This window comes from Gymnoscopelus microlampas, assembly GCF_963454915.1.
Source record: "Gymnoscopelus microlampas genome assembly, chromosome: 11".
In the NCBI taxonomy this organism is placed as follows: Eukaryota; Metazoa; Chordata; class Actinopteri; order Myctophiformes; family Myctophidae; genus Gymnoscopelus; species Gymnoscopelus microlampas.
In genome coordinates this window covers 29,529,458-29,552,211 of record NC_139948.1, presented here as the reverse complement: position 1 = coordinate 29,552,211, position 22,754 = coordinate 29,529,458, and the positions used below count along the sequence as shown (strand labels likewise).

Sequence of the window (22,754 nt, the reverse complement as noted above, 5' to 3'; positions counted from 1 at the left end):
TATGTGTCCATTTTGTTCCATTTGTACAGTTGTAGTTAAATGACTGTGTATGGTCAGTCATACATGTGCTCCATTCTCTCTCTCTCTCTCTCTCTCTCTCTCTCTCTCTCTCTCTCTCTCTCTCTCTCTCTGTTTCTCTCTCTCTCTCTACTCCTCCTGGTACCCCCCCCCCCTTCTTCCTCCCTCTCCCCTCCCATACCCTCCCTCCTCACCATCACACTTCTTGGGTTCCTTTTTTTTCTTCAACTTATTCAGCATCTTCAGCATGCCCGTGAAGTCTGTAATGCCATTCTCATAGGCAATCTTCTCGTAGTCGCTGGGCGGGGCAGCTTGCAAGATCGCCCACACGTCCACCTCGTCTTTGGGGTCTTCCTCTTTCTTTTTTGCCCTGTGTGTGTGTGTGTGTGTGTGTGTGTGTGTGTGTGTGTGTGTGTGTGTGTGTGTGTGTGTGTGTGTGTGTGTGTGTGTGTGTGTGTGTGTGTGTGTGTGTGTGTGAGAGAGAGAGAGAGAGAGAGAGAGAGAGAGAGAGAGAGAGAGAGAGAGAGAGAGAGAGAGAGAGAGAGAGAGAGAGAGAGAGAGAGAGAGAGAGAGAGAGAGAGAGAGAGAGAGAGAGAGAGAGAGAGAGAGAGAGAGAGAGAGAGAGAGAGAGAGAGAGAGAGAGAGAGAGAGAGAGAGAGAGAGAGAGAGAGAGAGAGAGAGAGAGAGAGAGAGAGAGAGAGAGAGAGAGAGAGAAACCGTGAGAATGAGGCAGAGGCAAAAGTGTTACAGTAAAGACTGTTTCACACTGGGTGTAATTTACCTTTTCTTGAGCAGAGCACTGAAGTCAAGGTCGCCGGCATCCTCATCTCCGTCACCACTGGGGGAAATGAATCAAGACGGTTTTCATTACAAGATAAATGTGAGAGAATATAAGTTTAGTGACCGTCTATCTAAATAGCATGGTACTGTACCTACACGTAAAAACAAAACTGAAATTTACAAAAATCATTGGATTTTGGATTGAATGGTGAGAAAGAGCAATAGTAGAAACTGGAATAATACATAAGACACAGCAATTTTCTTCCACATTACAGAGGCCCTATAAATAGCTGAAGAAATTACGAGACGCAATTATAAGAACAACAGACACAACATGAGTGCATTCACTGTCATTCATTCGGTGAGGTTGTAATGAATCGGTGCCTCTGGTGACGGCTTACCCTTTCTTCGCTCTGTTTCTGATTGACGCCAAAAAAAAATAGGATGAGTGAGTGAACACATTGGATAGAGCAAAAAGCTTTGATGAAGACTACGAACAACCACGGCGCCCTAGATTCAAGTGACAGACAAATATTGGACAAGACACTGACAAGCCACAAATTTGTCACAGAGGCACAACATAAGCAAGAGCTTGCACTGTTCAAACAGGAAACAAGACAAATACAGGCATACACCACCGAAATATGTAGCATTATACTGACATACAGGTCTAGTGCCTACATACACTGTTCTGTGATATATGAACATACAGTACAAGTATGAATGCACTGCAATTAGTGCTTCTCTAACATTCACATTGTACTGTCAGTGTGTATAAACACAGTAAAATCCTCAGTGTTAATTGAACAATGGACCCAAATGGACCAGTGTGAAATAGCTTAATATGACTGGAGGATATGATGGAGATCCTGGGCTATTTCAAACATGGAACACAATGTAATTTGAGGGGAAAGAGATGCGCATAATGGATGGGTGCAAGTGAGTGAATGAAGAGAATGGGTGGGGTTATATTAAGCTGGAAAATACAGAGGCTTTTCCTGTACACTGAGGAAAGAGATGAACGAAACCCATGAGACGTACAATACATTACACAGTAAAATGGAGTGTTAATTTAACTCTGAGCGGGTACCAAGATAAGAGTCTACTATGGTGATCATCCACTGCATAGTACCAGCTCACCTTGACACAAATCTGCTTTTTTGCTTTTCCAGTAGATAAAAGTACTAACTGGTAAATTTTTTGGTATCACCTCCGTTGAGGTTAAAGCAAGCTCAGGTGATACCCAAAGGGGACGTAAAAACACTGCAGAGTACTGATTGGTCAGAGAGAATCATCACTAGGGTCATTTCGTAACTGTGTCAGGACAGACTCCCATATACTACTTACAAATACTCACAAAGAACCTCACAAATACGGTTAACTTTTAAACAGTATTTCAGTGCATAAATGCACTCAGCAAATTCATGGCAATTTGGCCATTTGATTTTGAGATAACTTGTTTACAAGTCCTAAGGGTGGCAGTAGAGGAAAGGCCATTACATTTCCAAAATCAGTAGGGTTAATTTTCCAGGCAACCTGTATGTGCTCAGCAGGTTTCATGGAAAAAACTTATTGTAATGACCATCATTGTTTTGAAATTATGCCCTGTTTCCTTTTTAACTCTTTTTATTTTTTATCTTCGTTTATGCTCTTTTTTCTTTCTCTATATATTTTCTTTTTCCTTACATCTGTCCTTTTTTTGAAAAATCAAATAAAAATATTATAAACAGATTTGGAGATACAGTATGTTGTGCATAATTGCAAATTGTGGCCTAATGTTGGTACAAGAGGAAAGGCCATTGGGTCGCCAAAATCATTAGGGGCCAGTGCCTGGGGTTCATGAAGGTGCACAGAAAATGTCATGATAATCCAGTTTTGAGATGTTGTTTTGGATCTAAATGGAAGACAGACACCGTTACAGCTATCCGTAGAGCTTCATGTTAAAATTAACATCCTTTACAGTGTAAATCACACAGTTGAGCCCCGCCATTGGAGATGGTGCTCTCCATACTTACTTACTTCCAACAGAAGACAGTGGAGACTGTTTCTGATATCAAATTGTTGCGGTTCATTTATCACCTTTCTCTCTCTGTCTTTCTCTAATTTCATAAAGATAACTCACAGATTTTCCAGGGTAAACACACAGACACCTCAAACACAATATGAAGACATTCTTCACCATGTTGTGTTTCTCATCTTACCCTTGACTTTTTTTTTTAACCTGCGTTCTGATCAGAGGAAGGAAATCATAGATACAGCGTTTAAAAACATGGAAACATGAGGTGCTGGAACAGATTTCAGCCCATATAAAATGCATGGGAGCACAGATACGGACAGTAAAATCCTCATTGTTCATTTAGGAGGTGTAAAAATTGACCCATTATGGATCCACTTGGGTCAATGTTTACACTCTCAGAGTGAAATGAACACCGAAGATTTTGCTGTACATGTGTAGCAGACCTACACACTCACAGAAAGACGTGTACATATACAGTACTGTATATGTACATATACACAGATATAGTTAACACAAACAAAGAGAGTGAGAGAGAAAGAGGAGGGAAGAGAGAGATAGAGAGAAAACTGATACAGAGACGGCATCACAAAGACACGCGAAGCCCTCCCCCACCAACAAAGACACTACACCACGAGGGACCTCAGGTGAACCTGAAACACAGACGGCAGACGCAGACAGTAGGACGTGACAGGCGTGATCAAATCTCACAGAAGCCACAGATACCACGGATTGAGAAGGGATAGACACACACACGCAAAGGCAGAGATACTCGTAGACAGACTGACAGATGCCCAGAAGGCAGAGATCTACAGAGGAGCATATGGGAGACAGTGTGACGGGTGCCACGTTGAATAGAAACCTTGCCGGCGCACCAACACTCACGATCGTTTAAACGCATCCATGAGGTTGGCCTGCTGCTGTTCCTCTTGCACGGCTGAAATAGACAGAGAGGAGGGGGTACTGGTGAGAGCTCCACTAGGTTAATTCATTATTCAGCGGGGTGACTGGCGAAGGAATAATGGACTGATGACCCCCGCTAAGCCACTAAATGATGGGATCTAATGTGCATTGCACTCGTTGAGTTATTGGCTGACAAGGCCGGTTTACATGGGAGCGGGGGATCCACCGAATGGAAGATGACAATAATGTGATTAAGCAGCCGTCTCTGAGAAAACCTACCCTCAACGGTGATTTCAAATGCGCAGCTGTCGGTCTTGTCTTTGGCGGTGACCTCGCAACGGTATCCACCTGCGTCTGCTTCCACCACTTTGATGATGCTCATCTCGTAAGTGTAGATCTGATAGAGAGAGGGAGGGAGGGAATGTTAGGCGAGCGAAATGCAGGCAGTTAAATGAATACATACATACAGTAAGCGTGCACTGTACACGCTCGCACACACATGCATTGTGCGCATATGAAAACACATACTGAAAATGAAGATAGCCAAATGTGGCCATGCAACACACACACACACACACACACACACACACACACACACACACACACAGACCTTGGTGTTCCTGTCATAAGATTCTTTGAATTCCAGGTGCTTCCCAGCTTTGCTACCAAGGTCACACCATTTCCCCTTCAACCATTTCATGGCAGGCTTCCTCAGCAGCGTCGAGGAGTCCACTTTAGCCACAAAGGTGACGTCCTTCCCTGCCATATGCATGGGTGTGACACGCTGATTATTTAACATTGTGCAATTACACATATTTCAACTGCCATGGGGTAATTCATTACCATAAAGTGTTCATATCACATTCCATGTGTTTTTTTGTTACACCAAGGGGTCCGCAGCCAAATACATATCATTTTGGGGATCCTTGACATGACAAAGTTTGAGAACCACTTTTACAGTGTGGATGGTACCTTTCATAGGGCTGGCACTCTCTGGCTTCAGCACAAACAGACCAGTCCCCTCGCACATCTTAGGCTCCTCCCCTGGAACTTGATCTGTGACAGATGAGGGAGAGGCCACACAGGTCCAGTTAGAACAGGAGCTGTGATTTAATCAACACTAACCAATGATACAACATACAGTACAGACATCGGACCAAGCAAACCGCCAAATCAACACTTCAGTGGATCTCTTCTGATCTTGCTGGTTGGTGTGAATGATCTATCTGCTCGGTATTGCAGAAATCTAAGGTGCAAGGATTTGGTATTCATATTAGGATTTAATCATTGATGTCTATTTTTTATTTAAATCCTACCACTACTAAGCACTACACTTAAAGTACTTACTTTCTTTTTTTCCCCTCTACACCAAATATCTTGGCCAATAGCTGATCAACAAGCTTGTGAGCTATTAGCCTTCGGTACTAGCCTTCCTGAGCCATGTGGCCCATATACTATGGCCCTGGACAGGACGCTATAGTATGTCACATCGTTTTACCTCCAATCCAATACTGTGAGCTTGTAGAGCTGTTTTTGGTGGATGTTTGCCTATTTTTGGCCATACTGTATATCGTACATCAACATAGACATTTTTGCTGAATTTATTTTTGGATTTTGCTTTTGTTTAAATGTTCTCCAAAGTCATTAAAAGCTGTTAATAGATGCTGGTATAGCCCTTTCCTTACCATATGAACCATAGTGTCCCTATTTTGGTTTAGGTGAAAATAGCAGATCTAGCTTGCTACACGTCGCAACACAACGTGTTGTGAACCTGTCAGGTAAGGTCATGTTACATGTGACAGCTTGTAGCTTGTGATATTTGGTGTTGAGGGGAAAAAGGAGTGGAACTAATATAAAGCCCTGGGGGGCCCCGTCATCTCCTGCTACCTCAGCAGAACTTACACTGCCCCTGTGTACCGCTCTTATCACAGTCTATACAAATAAGCATCCCTTCTATAGCCTCACTTGTTTCTTTTGAACTCATTTGATGCAAGACCTGCAGGCGTTTGCTTGTCAGTGAATACACGTAAAAAAATACTCTAACGTTATTCGTTTCTCTTACCATCGGGAGGCAATTCTGTTGCAGAAAGGAGAGAAAAAACGGAGGGGAACAACACATCAGTCTGTACAGTATCTGTATCAGTGCTGTTAAAGACAAGTGTTAATTGGTCCTGTGACAATCCTGACTTCAGGTGAGGATCACTCACACGTTAAATCAATGTGCTCTCACACAACAACACATCTCACCTTCTGTAATCCTAATTAACAATTTTCTATTTTCCACACAGAGGTAAAAAAGACAAAACCCACAAATCTGTTAATGAGTTATGGCTTCAGTAATTGAATTCAAAATCACTTATTATTATTATTTAACATGTAGGACTTGAATGAATTATTTATTTTATGTGGACTACATAAAGAGTCTCATTTCTCTCACCTTCTGAGTCAGACATGAGTTCTAAGGAAAAAGACAGTTTTTAGATAATCAGCAGGTAAAGATAAAGGGACATTGGTTGACCAATCAAGTTGAGTGAGTATGGCCTCGGGTGGACATCCATTGGATGAAAGGTACAATATTGTTGAGAGAATGGAACCAGGGTCAGGTGTCAGGTAAGGTCATGCTCCTTCATAAATTTAGTCACACCACCAGTGCCTCTCTCACCTTCTCTCTCTCTCTGTTTTTATGGGCTCAGTTAATTTGATCTTTTAATCAAAAGCTCCCCTGAGGACAGATCCAAGTTCAGATGTTCAGGATGATTTACAGGGTTTCAGCTAGAATGTTAAGTAGGTAAAATCTGATCCTGGAATGGCACCCAGGGGACATTTTTTGAATGTTTACACACTTACACTTTCACACTGGAAACTGGCTGTGGTTTGGGATGAGAGCCGTTAAGTGATATTAACTCCAGACACTCACCGTCCTTGGGGGCTGGGATGGAAGTTATGGGTTTTTGGAGAACAGCTGGGTGAGGCTAATTGACTGCCAGCTCTGTAACCCCTCTGTAAGCCCCAATTCAAATTTAGGACAGTAACAAGCAGTTGGTCCAGTCCAGACTGTAAAATTCTAGCCCTGGGCTTGATGAAACTTACACCCGTGCTTGCATCATTTCAACGTTTTTCTAAAGGAAAATTGACTGAATTGTCTCAGGGTAACTTCACCCGGGGCCTAGCATGAGCAACAGGTACATTAAACGTCCAATGGAATCAGAGTAAGAAGTTCAAGAAGCAACCAGTATAGGGAAAGAACTACAGTATGAAGATGTGACTTTCATACTGTAAATTAGTAATATCCTTACTACACAAGAAAAACAGCAGAAACATTCCATAAAATATCCCTCAATAGACCAGTATGTCCGCATCTCTGTGACATATGTCCACTCATGCACACAGGTCACGATATATACCCATCATCAGTACAGGTGGTATATATCTCTTGTAATTTATAATACCTAGTCAACTCAAGTCAAATTTAATATGAACAGAATTCCTTCACTCGGATGCTTTGGCGAAACCCCTACCAGGAGCGCATACTCGATTGCTCATAATCTGTCAGGCATTCTCTATTATACCTAGCCATTGTAGATCTCTGCTAAAGTGATCCGTTTCATAACAAATAAGGCTTGCTTCTCTTGACTGAACAGCTCCTAGCTTTATTATGATGGTACCTTCACCAGAGCAGTCCCAGGGTTAGAGATATACATTTCCATCTGTCAGCCCACTGTGATGGATGTCCACAATGACACCCAATGGCGTGACAGAGACTGACAGAGAGCTACAGTAACAAAGTGGTTGACGCAACGCATGGAAGACCAAAAAAATGGCAATGGAGAATGGTTGTTTCCCTTACAATATTGTGGCTCATTGTTCACTGAATGAAAAGAAACAACTGGTGCAGTACAATGAAATGAATGCACCACCAGATCATGAGGGGTTAAACAATTCTACAGTACAGTTCCGGTTTCCGAGGATGATGACGGAAAAACAACTAAAGCTGCAGAGATGTTTACATGTCATTGATTTGTCATATGTTTTTTTTTATATCAATAAGTCAAACTGTAATAGTGATGGGATAGCACAAAATAGATAAGCCAAACTATTGTACTGCATTACAGCACACTCACACACGCACACCCACACGCACACATACAGTACACACACATACACGCACGCACATACCGTACATAAATGACAGCCCTGTACACCAGAGCACTTAAGCATAAGCAGCCTGGGCATCTGTTAATGAAGAATAGCAGAGCTTCAGCAAGTGAATTGGACCAAATGAGTGGTAAATGACTGGTAATGGTTGCAGATATAATGTAAGCACTCCATACATACGCAGGCGCACGCACGCACGTACGCACGCGCGCACACACACACACACACACACACACACACACACACACACACACACACACACACACACACACACACACACACACACACACACACACACATAATTATCACAGAATAACGCTTACTCTCTTCAGACAGCTGGGGCTCTGTTAATGAGAATTTGCGACAATTTAAGAGATGAATAGAGCCAAAATGAATGCTCATGCACACGTGCACACACACACACACACACACACACACACACACACACACACACACACAAACCCTTTGACCAGAAAAGCGCTTACCCGCTACAGCATTCAGAGCTCAATGAGACTGACACAAGAATGTAAGGTCTAAACTAAAATGTGTTGCAAACAGTGACTCACCTCTCTCTATCTCTCACACACACACACACACACACACACACACACACACACACACACACACACACACACACACACACACACACACACACACACACACACACACACACACACACACACACACACACACACACACACACACACGGGACAACTTAAAATTAAACTTAAAAACGTAAAAACCACACCTGATAACCATACCGTATACTGTACAGTACGTGTCCACCAGCCAGTAGTGTATGTATAAGTATGCCAGTAGTGTGTGTATGCGGGGGGGGGGATCTTTTGCTAATTTTGTGTGACAGGACTAAGAATAAAATATGGAATCAGTTGTTAAAGGTGTGGTCTGCACCTAGTGAACAGTACATTAAATGGGGACAGTCCCATACCCTCTGTGGTCAGCGCAATAAAAGAATAATGAGACCTTAATAAAAGCAGATTATATCTGCAAATTGTCTCTATGCACATCACCAAGTTTACACAGCTATGAATTTAGATTGGCACACATTAATTTAGATTGATGGGGCTGCAGATGTGTGCTCTTAACTCACTCTCACACTCATGCACATAAACAAGCATGCCCACGCATACACAAACATTCAAACACGCGCACGCACGTGCGCACACACGAGCGTGCGTGCACACACACACACGCACGCACGCACGCACGCACGCACGCACACACACACACACACACACACACACACACACACACACACACACACACACACACATACACACACTTTTAAAGATGTCATGCCCATTCAAGCTGGGGGTAAGTACCCCACCAGATTTTTGGTATAAGGATGTTTTTATATTTTTATGTTATGATTATCATCTTTTATAAGATGTAGTTATGATCATATTAAATTATGATTCACATGTATCATTCATTCTAATAAAACAATCACACAGCCACTTTCATATTGGTTTCTTCGAAAAGTTGGAAAAACAGCAGGAGATGAAATAGGCTGGTTTTCAAATTTCAGAAATATACTTGTGATAGCATTGCATCCCATTTCAAATTGGTAAAGGAGAGCTATGTGAATCTTATGGCAGTGAGCCGATAGGCTTTTACCACCACTATCTCAGGTTATAGTTGGAAAAAAACTGAATTCCGTTTGATATTTTCAGGTCAAAATTTAGCAGAACATTTCATCATTCTTTAAAAGAAACGGCAGAAAGCCCCAGTCCTGGCCTCAATCAGGAGGTTGATAGTGCAAGAGGTAGTATATGTTAGGTAAGATTTATAGTGATTTCAAGGAGGCTGAGATTGAGCTCTTTAAAAAAAAGAAGTGCCAGCAGTGTAGAAGCTAGTGTAGAAGTGCCATTTTCAATAACCATAACAAATAATTTACATGAAAATCTCGAAATATCCAGTATTTAATATAAAGTGTACTGAGCTACAAAAACTGATTTAGTGAAGTAAAAGAAAACACCCCCAAAGTCTGTTGTATATATGTCAAATTGCAGAAAATTGCATCACTGTTTTCATTTCTTCTTTTTTCTCCTTGGGAAGAATCTCCATGCACCCCACTCTAATTGTGCACCACACCCCACACACACACACACACACACACACACACACACACACACACACACACACACACACACACACACACACACACACACACACGTCTAATAACATCATGGCCTCTGTCCAACCTTTATCTCGATATGTGTAGTTTGTGAACAAAGCCACACAAATCATAACGTGGTGTTCAGTGGCAAAGCCACATTGTACAGGCTGACTGCTTGTGGGCATGTCAACTAGCGGTTAGTTTACGCGTCTTCTTTAGACAAAGGGAAACTTTATAAATACTTCACAAGTACAAAAGGTTGTCACAAGAACAATGTTGGTGTAAGAGAGTCACTGACAGAAATCCGTTTCTACTGTGTAGCACTGGCCCTTTAAGGAAAGTGCATAAAGAGGGGTGGCCAGGTTTGTGGCCTCCTGTCTAGCCGGAAGCCTGGGCTTGAGTGTTTGTGAGAGAGACCTGGAAGCATGAGGGGTACAGACTAATTCTCGGTAAGACAATCTGAAACAAATGACAAGGTTTTGTAACTCATTGTAACAATAGTGTATATATAAAAGAGTTTAGATAGGCTGACAATATTAGGCCTGTTGTTAATTATACTAACATATATCTGTATTTCCAGAAGCCTCCAGGTCCTTTGAGCAGCAGTACCCTGTGGCTGTGCGGGCCTATATCAATGGGAGCCATGAGCATATATTGACTCATTGGGTATGTTTGTTATTTTGCTGTATTTTGTCATCTTGCTATAGGGGCCTAATGTCTGGGATGAATTGTTGGAGGGTTAGTCTAATGCTTTATTTGATTTTTTGTAGGAGCTGAACTAACCATCACTGTTTTTCCGTGCCCGTACCGTGCCATATATACTACGTAGACTGGGTTTTTACTATTGGACTGTGTGCAATAGGGTTGACTGAGGACAGAGCTATACTGGGCCATTAAGTAGCATGGCATGATTTTGATTTTGCGTATTTGTATTTTGTGTTGATTTGCTTATTTACTTTATTTGCTTTTGGTTTTGCATTATTTGGATTTGATTTGTTTAATTTTGGTATTTACTTTAGAGGCCCCTTACCCTTACCCTTATTGCCCCTTTGCCTTTTGAGTTTAGTCCCGTTGCAGAACTCCCAGTAATACTAACCGCTTTCTTATTTTAACCTGACTATTTTTTATACCAACTGTTTGAATAAACTTGACACATTTGATACATCAGCCTCTGGTTCTGGTCATTCTGAAACCGTACCTTTCTGGGGAACCTTACCTTGTTCAGTCCTATATATCTATATATATATACAGTATATGGTTAATGTGTTTAAAGGATCCCTCACTCCTATATGTGTGGGTGGCGTAGTCATTGCTTTACATAGCCCTGCTACACATGCATACATTATCAATTACTATCCAACTTTTACAATCTTCATGACTTTCACTTCACTAGGCATTTGCTGGTGCAGAATGTTAAAGGTTCTATGACATTCATTTTCACTTTTTATGTTTTTTTGGGGGGTTTATGACCTCAATTACACCCAAAAAATCTGAACTTTGAGCATTCAGTGGATTTTCTGTGGTCTGGGGTTTTCTGAATAATTAGGCTGAAAAGTAATCTGAGCTTGGCCCTTGGGCAGTGAAGTCACAGGCCATTAATCCCGCCCACTCTCCTCCTCGCCCCTCCCCTATCCTTTCCTTTGGGGGGGGGGGGGGGGGGGGGGCGGGCGGAGCAGAGGCGATGATTGACAGGCAAAATCCATCAACAGCGACACCCGCAGGCAAAGATAAATTTTTTCATTGCAGTTGAAAAGGCTTTAGAAATGTGAGAAAAACACCTGCCATGGATCAATGGAGTGGATTTTTTTGTTAAAACTTTTTATACACGTTTGAAGGTCCATGACAAAGACTTTTAATGTGTGGTAAAACTGAACGTCATGAAACCTTTATTGCTGCATTTGTTCACAGCAGGAAATGGTGACGTTTCATGGCATCATGTACAATACAAAATCTATGATTTATCTACTTTGGAGGGGACAGACATGCAGTCAGACACACACTTAAAATAATCGCTAGTGATAAACTGATAATGTTCTTTGTTACATTATGTTTAGCAACATAATGTAATGTCCTTTGCACATTCAAGTGTTGCTGTTGAAACAAACCATTATATTGTATTACTTCTAGATCAATCTAGGAACCTAATCGGTAAAAACAAAGGAAAAAAAGACCCCCCCTCTCTTCGTTTTTGGCACCACCTCCTTTATTGTATAGAAACAGGAACTCGGTTTGACTCCTCCCCTTTCTTAGTCCACTTCCTCCCAGTTGCTTATAACAACAACATTACATGTTTATGGCAGAGGTGCCTCTGTCTTGAGGTTAGATTACCTCTAGATTGATGGTACACTTTTTACGCACCTGATAGCTTCATAGTAGATTAAAATAACAGCCTTAAAGCAAAAGGGATGTTTTGTTCAACACAAACTTTTGTCAGGGCAATTTCCATTCATTTCCCCATAGAAGAAAAAAAGGATAAACCTGCTTTTTTCAGCAAAAGAGTGACGACACAAAAGGCTTACACCCTGTATAGAATGGGGCAGCACACACAATTTATTCTAAAAGACTTACAGGAAAGCATAACCATAACAACACCCAAACAATCGGCCATGAATGTACACTTTAATTCACTGCAGCCGACTCAAACAGTCATTTGTGCACTTTCAACTGAGCCTATTGTTTACCTTCAGCAGAGGGCTGATACATCATGTCGCACACTGAAAATAGCCGATCTACAAGCTCACAACGCATCGCAACGAGATAAGATGTGAGCATGTAGATCTGCTATTTTCCGTGCGCGGGACCAACACGCAACTAACTATAAATCAGGCTTCTGGCTCTGCTAAATCAAAGAGCATCACACGCCAAGTGAAAAATTTAACCGACTGAAAGCTTCAGCAACAACAAAATCTATTGTGTGTGTGTGTGTACACACACACACACACACACACACACACACACACACACACACACACACACAGAGAGTGTAGTATCAAAGTATTTCATTTAACTCAGAGAGGGTACAAAATGTAACCATCTGGACCCATTCGGTTATTTGTACACTCTGACTTACAAATGGATCATGTAGCCTACAATACATCACAGTTGAGGTAAAACTGTCTTGAGCCTCTGTCAGTCTACGTGACAAGACAAAACACACACACACATATACACAATACTATAAATCTATGATTCACAAGCAAGGCATAAGATTGTGGAATATGGGCCACTCAAATGGCCTGAAAAAACCTACCAATATTCAAACTGTCAACTAGTTATTTGTTAAAAAACATGAACAATCAATCACCAAAGAAAATACAAATTAATCTATATTAATTCCACAATGTCTGAATGTCTGTCTTTCCTTTTGTATCCTATATTAAAATTGCCTAGGGGGTCAACCGACGGTGGGTGGGTCGACCATGGGTGGACGTCACAAACGTAACATGCGGACCTGCGAGGCACACCGTTACTCCGATCTGCACCAAACATGCCACAAACACTGTTCAGGTACAGTATATGCCATGAAAATAGTCACACCCAAAATCTAACTTGCACTACAGCAGTGTTTAACACTTCAAATGGCCATAACTCTGTGACCATAGCTCTGATCAGCGCAATATAGGGCTGATCAGAAAATCTAGCTGATAAAAAAAACTATCATGAAAATTAGGGAAAATGAAAGTCATTTTCAGTAAAAGCCAAAGGTTTAAGCTCTCAACTGTATTTTATTTCATGTTTCCATCTCATACAGAGGCTGATAAACATTTTTTTTTAGTTCACGTTTTTCAGAAAACTGGAGATCATACGAGATCATTAGGATTTAGAATGTATGTGTCTCATCCATTTGCCGTCTTCTTAACTCATTGTACTGCTATACTTTTAAAAATGTGTCAATAAAATATGCCATTCAATATAGGCATTCTTAGAATCAGCCACGGTAATCAGAGTTTCAGGTTATTGTGGAATAATTCTTTATTCACCGTTAGGTAAGGGTAAAGGCATTACTGTCTTTCCAATCATGTGTACTAGGCCGACTGACTAGCATGTGTGAGGGTATCATTCATCCATCACCTTAAGATGTTCTGATAGTCTGAATATTGTAATATTGTAGCCTATCTACAAGCTCACAATGCATCGCATTTAGACGCATTGTGAGATTGTACATCTGCAATTTCTAAAAATCTTTGAACATTTTCACTTATAGTGACATGCCCAAAATTGAGATGCCAGGTTAATGACACTCTGATGATGGCTACTGTATACTGCAAGAAGAGAACAATAATACATATATAATTGGGCTCAAGCTTTTGTAGTGTTTTCTTTTTCTTCATGCTTTTGAAGTACTGCTTTCCTGTGACTACTGTATATAATCTAATAACTATATTTTGGGCAAAGCTCCCAGAGAGTAGGAACAGACTGTACAGTGAAGCACTCCTCCATTCCCCTTATCCTTTCTGCAAAAAAGTCAATTATTTCAGCGCTGTTGAAAATTCAATTTGACATTTTTAAGCAGCACTTTCAGCCAAAAACAAAACAATCTTGTACCCTAGCAGGTGTAACCTATGCTATGGTTAAACAAAACAGACTACTATCAGTGTGCACAAATGGAAATTTTAGAGGCAAAAAACTGTCACAATGCATTCACACAAACCATTCAAATCATATAGAACTGCTATTTGCTGTTACAGTCAGCAGTACATATTTAATCTACATCAGGAATGTAAACATCGCTAACAAGCCATTTGTATGGTAGCCAAAGGACAAGTGTAAATGGATGTACGTACTGCAAGTAGGCTGGCTGCTGTATGCATACACACATTTGTATGTAAATAAACTCAAATACACACTCACATGCACTCACACACTCACCCCCACCACACACACACACACACACACACACACACACACACACACACACACACACACACACACACACACACACACACATACAAGCTTGTTGAAAAATAATACAAAACCTAGATTGCTGCTTACCACCAAATTCTATTTAATCTCTGCGGCTAAAAATGAACATGTGTGAAAACATGTTCCTGAAAATGAATAAGTGGATAATGAGTGCACGCTAGACACTACTGCTCATTCGTCCGTGTGTGTGTGTGTGTGTGTGTGTGTGTTTGCGCAACTACTCTCGCCTAGGCTACTACTAGGCCAATCAGCGTAAAATCGTCCCATGACAACTACTGTAAGTAATTTTGGGGGGAATTTATAATCACAGCTTAATTGCTTCATAGACATAGAAGCATAAGGAGGTGCAGCTGACCGGATCAATATGTTGACGACGTTGATGCATTGCTCCAATGACCAGCAGCAGCCAATGTGGTATTTACGTGTATAAACGGTATCTATGTTATCTCTCCACTGTCTCTCTGTGCCTGTGTCTTGCCGTAGGCTTGGCTATCCCAGCTCATTGCTCAAGTGCACCTGTTCCCAGTGAAATCATCACCTCTTCCTGTTGACAGTAACACACCTGTCATCAACTCATCAGCTCACAGTATCAACCCCGGTTCCCCTTCCACTCAGCGACAAATACCACTATCGTGGTATTATCACACTTCTGACCAGGTCTTTGATAACATTGTAACTTTATGTTTGTCCTAGTGATGATGACAACAAGCCACACTACTTTTCACTGTGTTGAGTGTCCAAAGATTTGTCTCCACATCGCCTGTTTACTCTGGCTGCAAAATGAGTATGAAATCAATATCATTTATTAGGGTATATCCTTCACTCAAACCCCAAACTGAAATTGTATTTGATGGATTTAGGAATTGAGCAGGTAGATGAAACAAAACTACTTGGTGTTACATTAGACAGTCATCTAACATGGTCTACTCACATTGAAAACATAACTAAGAAAATGGGAGGGGGTTTGTCCATGATCAGGAGATGTGCTGAGTTTTTAACTCCAACATCTGCTGTCCAGGTTATCCAGGCACTAGTGATATCCCATCTTGACTACTATCCAGTTGTGTGGTCCATGCAGCAAAAAAAGGATCTGCATACATTAATAGCCCAGAATAAAGGCAGCTCGTCTTGCCCTTAAATGCAATATTAGATGTAATACACTATTAATTCATCAGAATCTGTCATGGCTGTTGGTGGAGCAGAGATTAGCTGCCAGTCCAGGAACATTTGTTTACATAAAAATCTAAATGCTTATATAAAAAATATTCATTATACCAGCAATAGGCACAGAATTAATACCAGACATGTAGCGATGGATCGATTTACAGTGCCTATAGGCCAATAACTGATGCAATGAAGAATACAGTCATGTACAGGGCAATGACTTACTGGAACTCTCTACCAGTATGCATCACAGAAATTAAGGGTAAAAGGCATTTTAAGAAAAGACTAAAGCATTTTCTTATAAATCTGGAAGAATAATTGTAATTCTGTTTATTTCACTATACCATGTAATATTACTTAGGTGAATACACTAACCGTGTTTTTATGCAGTTAAGTATTTTATCTTATCTGTTTGAATGTATATCATTCTGTGTAGACCCCAGGAAGAGTAGCTCCTGGAGAGATCCTAAATAAACTCAAACTCCATTGCCCCGTGCCTTTTCATACGCGCGCAGAACCCCAAAACATTGCGATCACATGCCCCTGAGAGAAGTAGACAATGAAAGTGTATGAGAGAGAAGCAGGATTAAGACAGAGACGATGTACAACTGGTACTCACATGTCACGCTACTCTTTCATGGCAGTAGGTAGAAATTGAACTGCTACATTGGTATTATTATTATTAGGGCATGCCTCCTAGCAGAGATTTGCACACCTTTCTAGGTGTGTTCTGTGAATGCATTGTGAGGGAGCAGGGCTTCAGTCAAGTGTTTGCGTGTGACAGCTAAAGCCTAATTTACGTTTCGGCGCCGTTGGCCATAAACAACACATTTTCAAGCGATAAATGTGACGCATCTGTGACAGATTGAGAGTCACTCATGCATCTCCACTCTCAGTCCCATTCCCCACAGAAGACATCTTCTGTGATTATTTGATGTTAAGGTCTTACCCTCCTCCTCTGCTGGCTTCTCTAAATGAGGGGAAAACATACAGCACTTTGGAATGAGAATGAGGAGGATGATAATGATACTGGCACGCAGGTGCGCACACACGCACACGCACACACGCGCGCGCACACGCACACACACACAAGATACAGAGACAAACAAACACTTTGTTTTTCTTACCCTTCTTGGCTGAAACAAAGAAAGAGAGGGGAGAAAAGTCCATTAGAAATTGAAACCGTAATAAAATGATGCATACGTTATGAAATTAGTTTTTCAGTGGTTACAGTTTAACCACATAATCACTCATTGTATGCATAACTCAATGGTGTAAATTGGATTTAGGTGGAACAGCTCGTGGGCTTGGATTAGGTGTCATGAGAGGACTTACCAGCAGGGGATGCTGCTGTCTTATCACCCTCGGCTGCTGTAATTAAACGACAATTATGTAAATGCACTTAAACATCCTCATTGCTCTAGATCACACAGTACCAGTGGTGCAGCAGAGTGTCAGATAGTTCATTTCTTAAAGGAGCACTTTTTTTTGCACTGGCTAGGTTGGTGTGTTGGATATCTGCAGCCTACCAAGCTGAAGATTTGGAACAGTTATATTTTCTAATTTTATAATGTTTCCCTGGCACAAAAGGGGAATAAATAACATTGAAAACAAAATAAACAAATATTGTCTACCGGCCAAATTCTTATTTTAAACATCGGAATCGGACCAGAATTTCCATATCGGCGTATCCCTAGTCCTCACAAATGCACCATTTCTGTCTACTCACTCTGTGTCTCAAAGGTCAGACAGTTCAGAAACCTTACTCCAATTACATCATCGGTTGGTATTGCAAGCTAATGGAAACCGCAGCCTTTCTCTTCCTGGAAAGTTAGCACACTAAAATAGAAGTCACTGTACTTACATCAATTATTATTATTATTACTATTTTTTAAGTTTGAAATCTTGTTTGAAATTACCACCGATGTCATTGGAGGAAGCCAATTATGTCGTTGCATGGAGTAAGGTCTCTGAACTGTCCTTTGAGACACAGAGGGAGTAGACACAAATGGTGCATTCTTATAATAAGCCAGTTAAATGAAGATAACATTTAAAATGGGTGAAGTCTGAAGTGCTCCTTGAAGAGCTGAGACACAGATGGGTTACTGTATAAACATACCATGTCTTGTGATCTGAGTCATTTCAAGACAATACATTTGAATCACTTCTATACACAAGTGACAGCACTTAATTTGCCAAACAATTCATCTGTGATAATTTGTAGATTAGCGCATTCATTATGTAAGCTTACTGGTTGAACAGGTTCTAGACCGGGATAGTGGGTAGAACACATAACTGAAACCTCCCTGGTTCGATTTAGGCTAGAGAACTGTGTTGCATGCCCCCCCCCCCCCCCCCCCCCAATGGAACATAAATAAATATGTTCCTCTATAATGGTTACACAAATGCTTCAGTTTGTAAAAGCATGATTATACGTTACGGCTATATGTACATCTGAAGGCAAATAGGAATTGGACCAAAATATTTACACAATATACACTTTTAGATAAAAAAAACTGTATTCCACTAACCAACCACAGACTGTACATTCAGGCAACCTTGCTATCTCTTAACAATTTCTGCGGGGTATGCCTTTGGCAAAAGGGAGAATGCTGGATTCCAGCAGGGGAATAAAGCAAGATTCAAATAAGGCATGGTTTACAGAAACAGTGAGGCTGAGATAAATATAAGTGAGCTTTTCTGAGATCATGAGGAATAATTGGCCTTGAAAAAAAAGAAAAAAGCATTTCTGAAAGGGACGGCCTCAAGACAAAAATGCATTTGATAGGATAAGTACATCAAAGTCCCAGGGTCTTAGATCTAGGTTACTTTAGAAGCTCAAGGGTGTCTAATGAGATAGGAGATTAAGAATGAGTTTCGGTCTGGCAGATGAACTAAAACACACGGCTGCACAGTCTAACTATGTCAGCAGTGTATACACTCCACTTGAATCATTTGTGAAGTCTATGCCCTCATTTAGGGCTCCCGCTAAAGTGTCAACAATATAAGGCTTCATTGCCCCAAGGATTGGAGTCAGCAAACACACATGAAGTGACCCTTTTATGGCGACAAACGAGGACATCACCTCAACAACCAGTCATCTCCCCACAAATCCCCCACAACAAGCAGTGACTGAAACTGCAGAACTAGCGTCCCATGAGCCTACTTAATGGTGGTTCTAAGATATCAAGAGACATGGCCTTGGCACTCCGCTTGCACTCGAGGCTGGCATCGTGCGTCTGGCATACTGAGAGGGCAACGCGTCTATTTTGGTTAAGGTTTGTTTTTCGAGGCAGCAATCGTCTCAGCACACACATAGCTGTAGTTCTGGCATCACCCCCATAGCTTAACATCCTAGAGAAGGAGCTGTCACACACAAGGCATTAAAAGCTTTCTTTAGGCCAGGTTCCCTGCCTTGGCATGAAGCCCGTCCCTGTAAATGAGAGAAAAGTGGGTCACTGGAGTGAAGATTACTTGTAGTCCTCCATCCTGTATGGAGGTCTTGACGGAATAGCCCTGTTCTGTGCTGGTTATGCGGATTCACTCATCATGACATTGTGGAAGGACAGAAACCACCTTGACCCAGAGAGACAACTGGGACACTAAGTAGATGCCTTAAAATCACCATGGTTACAGTCATCTCATTAATAGGCTTTTTGAAACTCAAAGGTGACTGCTGGAGGACAAACCACTGGATTATGGGTATTCCAAAAAATGATGGAATGTTTTCTATAAAATGACCACTTTACACTGGTGGTGGTGGTGTTTTTGATGGCTAAAGACATTCGAATGATTCTTTTTTACTAGATTTTTACTGGACATGGCAAACTGTCAAATATATTTTCCTGCATTAATGACCATCTATTTATCAGAGACAAAAAACAGGCTTCACTGGCCCCGCATACTAATGTAAAATTCCACAAAGTGAAGTATAGCAAAATAGCTATGACATCAACTTGCTGATTTGTGATAATTATTATGCACTTCCTGATTTGGAATTGCTGCATAACATCAACACCATGGAAAAGGAAATTCTTAAAATAAGTGTTATAATGCTTTAATCAAAAAGACTTGATGATTATCGCCATAGTAATACAATTTCCCAAGATGGCTGTCACTTTCCATGTACAGTATATCCAATAAATAAACATAATAGTTTGACAGTATAATAAGCTGACAACAGCACCTTGAAGTACTCGCCAATATGAACGGGTAGAGGGGGGGGGGCATACTGACATCTGACTTTGATTCATTACTACTTCAAAATATAATAGCTGCAAAATGACTATCTCATCTGTGAACACTGAACAGAGAAAACTGGAAACATCTTTTGCCCTGGGGTATGGGACTGTCTCAGCACAAAGATTCTCTGCAATCACTGAGCTTTTAGTTTGGAGCAGTGGTGGAAAAAGTACTCAAATTGTTTACTTAAGTCAAAGTTTCAATACTGCAATGCAGAAGTACTACCACAAGTAAAGTCTGGTTATCAACATTTACTTGAGTACAAAAGTATTGGCATCAAAATATACTAGTTATGCAGAATGTCTTGTATAAAATGTGTAAAAGTCTTTTGAAAATAGCAGATCTACAAGCTCACAACGCGTCCATCGCAACGCATTGTGAGCTTGTAGAGACAGTAGAGGGGCTATTTTCAAAGTTTATATAGGGCTGAAGTGGTAAATGTATGTTTTGTAATAATAATCAAAATCTACAAAGTAAGTAACTAGTAACGTTTTCAAATAATTGTGGTGGAGTAAAAGTACAATATTTGCCTTAAGTACAGTACTTGAGTACATGTACTTATTTACTTTCCACCACTGGTTTGGAGCAACTGTATGTGGGTTGGTGAGCTGCTATTTATTTATCTATCAAAGTTCCCACTGCAGATGGCTGTCCAGGGACAGAATACAAGTTATCCGCATTGTACAAACATTCAAATGTTTTTCACTGCTCAGCATTGTTCAAATCTTCTTATTGAAATAAATTGTTTACGCCGTACAATGGAGTGCTGGCTGCCTAGTGTTTATTCACTAGGTAAGGCCTCACTGTCATTCCATTCCAATCACATGTACTACTAGACTGACCAGCATGACAATCTGAATGTAGAAACCAAGACAGCACTTCATGCTGGCCTGGCATTTATTATTAGGAGTACAGCTTATGATACAAGCTCCCCGTGTCTACAGTACATTTAGGACCTGCACTGTGTGTTCTGTTCTGTTCTAGCACACTTTGCACATGATCTACTGGGACGTACAGTACACTACAGAACTTTGCCTGATATGGATAACTTTTAGGAAACTATAGCAATTCAAGGATTAAGAAAAACATTGGGGCGCACAATAGGCCAATATGTTATATCCTCTGATAAATGCTAACATTTAATTATTATAACTAAGAATTATTGGCTAATGATTGATAATGATCTATTTCACTAATCGAGCAAAATATTTTATATTGGTTAGTGTGTGCGCAGAAGCGCGCGTGCGTGTGTGTGCGTGCGTGCGTGCGTGCGTGCGTGCGTGCGTGCGTGCGTGCGTGCGTGCGTGTGTGTGTGTGTGTGTGTGTGTGTGTGTGTGTGTGTGTGTGTTTTCCAGCCTTAGGCTTTCTGTTCTATCAAGGCCTATTTGTTTCTATAGCTGATTTTACACAAAAGAAAGAATGACAGTAGGGAAGTTGATTTGTTTTTCTTCTGTTAATAGCAACGTGTGTTTAGTATTTCATAATTGTCTGTCTCATTTGATTATATCTATATGGAGGGAAAAATAATGACAGATCTGTCAAGTTTAGAGTCCTTCTCGTCCTCATTACAGTGGAGTATAGTGTGAACTTGTTTTAAAATATTAAAAATATTGGTGCATCCCTAAAAAAGGGAGGAGAATGTTAAAACACAATCCCACTGCTATCCACTATTGGGAGCTCTCACCACTGCCTGCTGCCAAGCCTTCTCTATGGCTGCAGGCTGCCAGTAAACTCCATGTCACACACCATCGTTTCCCTGTCTGGTCTGCTTCATAGCAGAAGCTCTAAGCACAGTGCTAAGTCACAACCAGGGCGATTCCGACCCTTGAACCCGAGTGCTAATGCATGGTTAATGTATATACTCTGTGTGTGGATTTGTTCTCATTGCTATCCATGGTTCAGGTAGGCCTCCTGCAACTTAGTTCCACCGTAGGACTTGTTTTTCTTCTGTTCTCAAGGTATCTATCTCTAAAATGGATGATCGCTCTTGCATTTTCCAATTTGTCTTACTTTTCACTTTATGCAAATCCCCACTCTCAGCACTCTTTTTTTGTCCCTTCCATTTCTTTGTCCTACTTTAACCCGCTGGTTCTCAATGTGGGGTCCGGGGACCCCCATGGGTCCTTGAGTGGGTTACAGGGGATCCCCAGCAAAATGAGTTAATATATCATCAAAATCAGTTCAACTACTTGGTAACACTTCTTCATAAGGTACCCGTAATTAACGCTTAATGTATAATTACGTAATACATTATTTAAGCGTTAATAAAGTGTTAATTAAGCATTAATTCATCATGAATTCCTTGTAATTCATCATTAATTAACATCATTAGTTAAGCAAAGTTACTTAATACATGAATTAATGATGAATTAACGCTGAATTAACGCTTAAAGAGCAAGTGTTACCAACTACTTA

The 22,754-nt window shown here is 40.9% G+C and overlaps 1 protein-coding gene across 4 annotated transcripts in view; it reads right to left on the bottom strand.

Annotated features, from left to right (window-relative positions):
- mybpc2a (myosin binding protein Ca) overlaps positions 1 to 22,754 on the bottom strand; it is a 52,867-nt gene that overhangs the window by 22,157 nt on the left and 7,956 nt on the right. Inside the window, exons 1-8 of one of the 4 annotated variants that reach the window (XM_084071921.1) lie at positions 17,047 to 17,101; positions 5,778 to 5,792; positions 4,688 to 4,771; positions 4,326 to 4,474; positions 3,995 to 4,112; positions 3,698 to 3,749; positions 800 to 856; positions 213 to 388 (exon numbers count right to left, since the gene is read on the bottom strand). In XM_084071921.1, coding sequence (XP_083928047.1) covers positions 213 to 388; positions 800 to 856; positions 3,698 to 3,749; positions 3,995 to 4,112; positions 4,326 to 4,474; positions 4,688 to 4,771; positions 5,778 to 5,792; positions 17,047 to 17,086 — 691 coding nt within the window. In that variant the 5' untranslated portion in view covers positions 17,087 to 17,101. Of the gene's footprint in view, positions 1 to 212; positions 389 to 799; positions 857 to 3,697; positions 3,750 to 3,994; positions 4,113 to 4,325; positions 4,475 to 4,687; positions 4,772 to 5,777; positions 5,793 to 17,046; positions 17,102 to 17,224; positions 17,229 to 22,754 lie in introns of those variants that run through there. The other 3 variants (XM_084071924.1, XM_084071922.1, XM_084071923.1) reach the window with 3 other exon arrangements.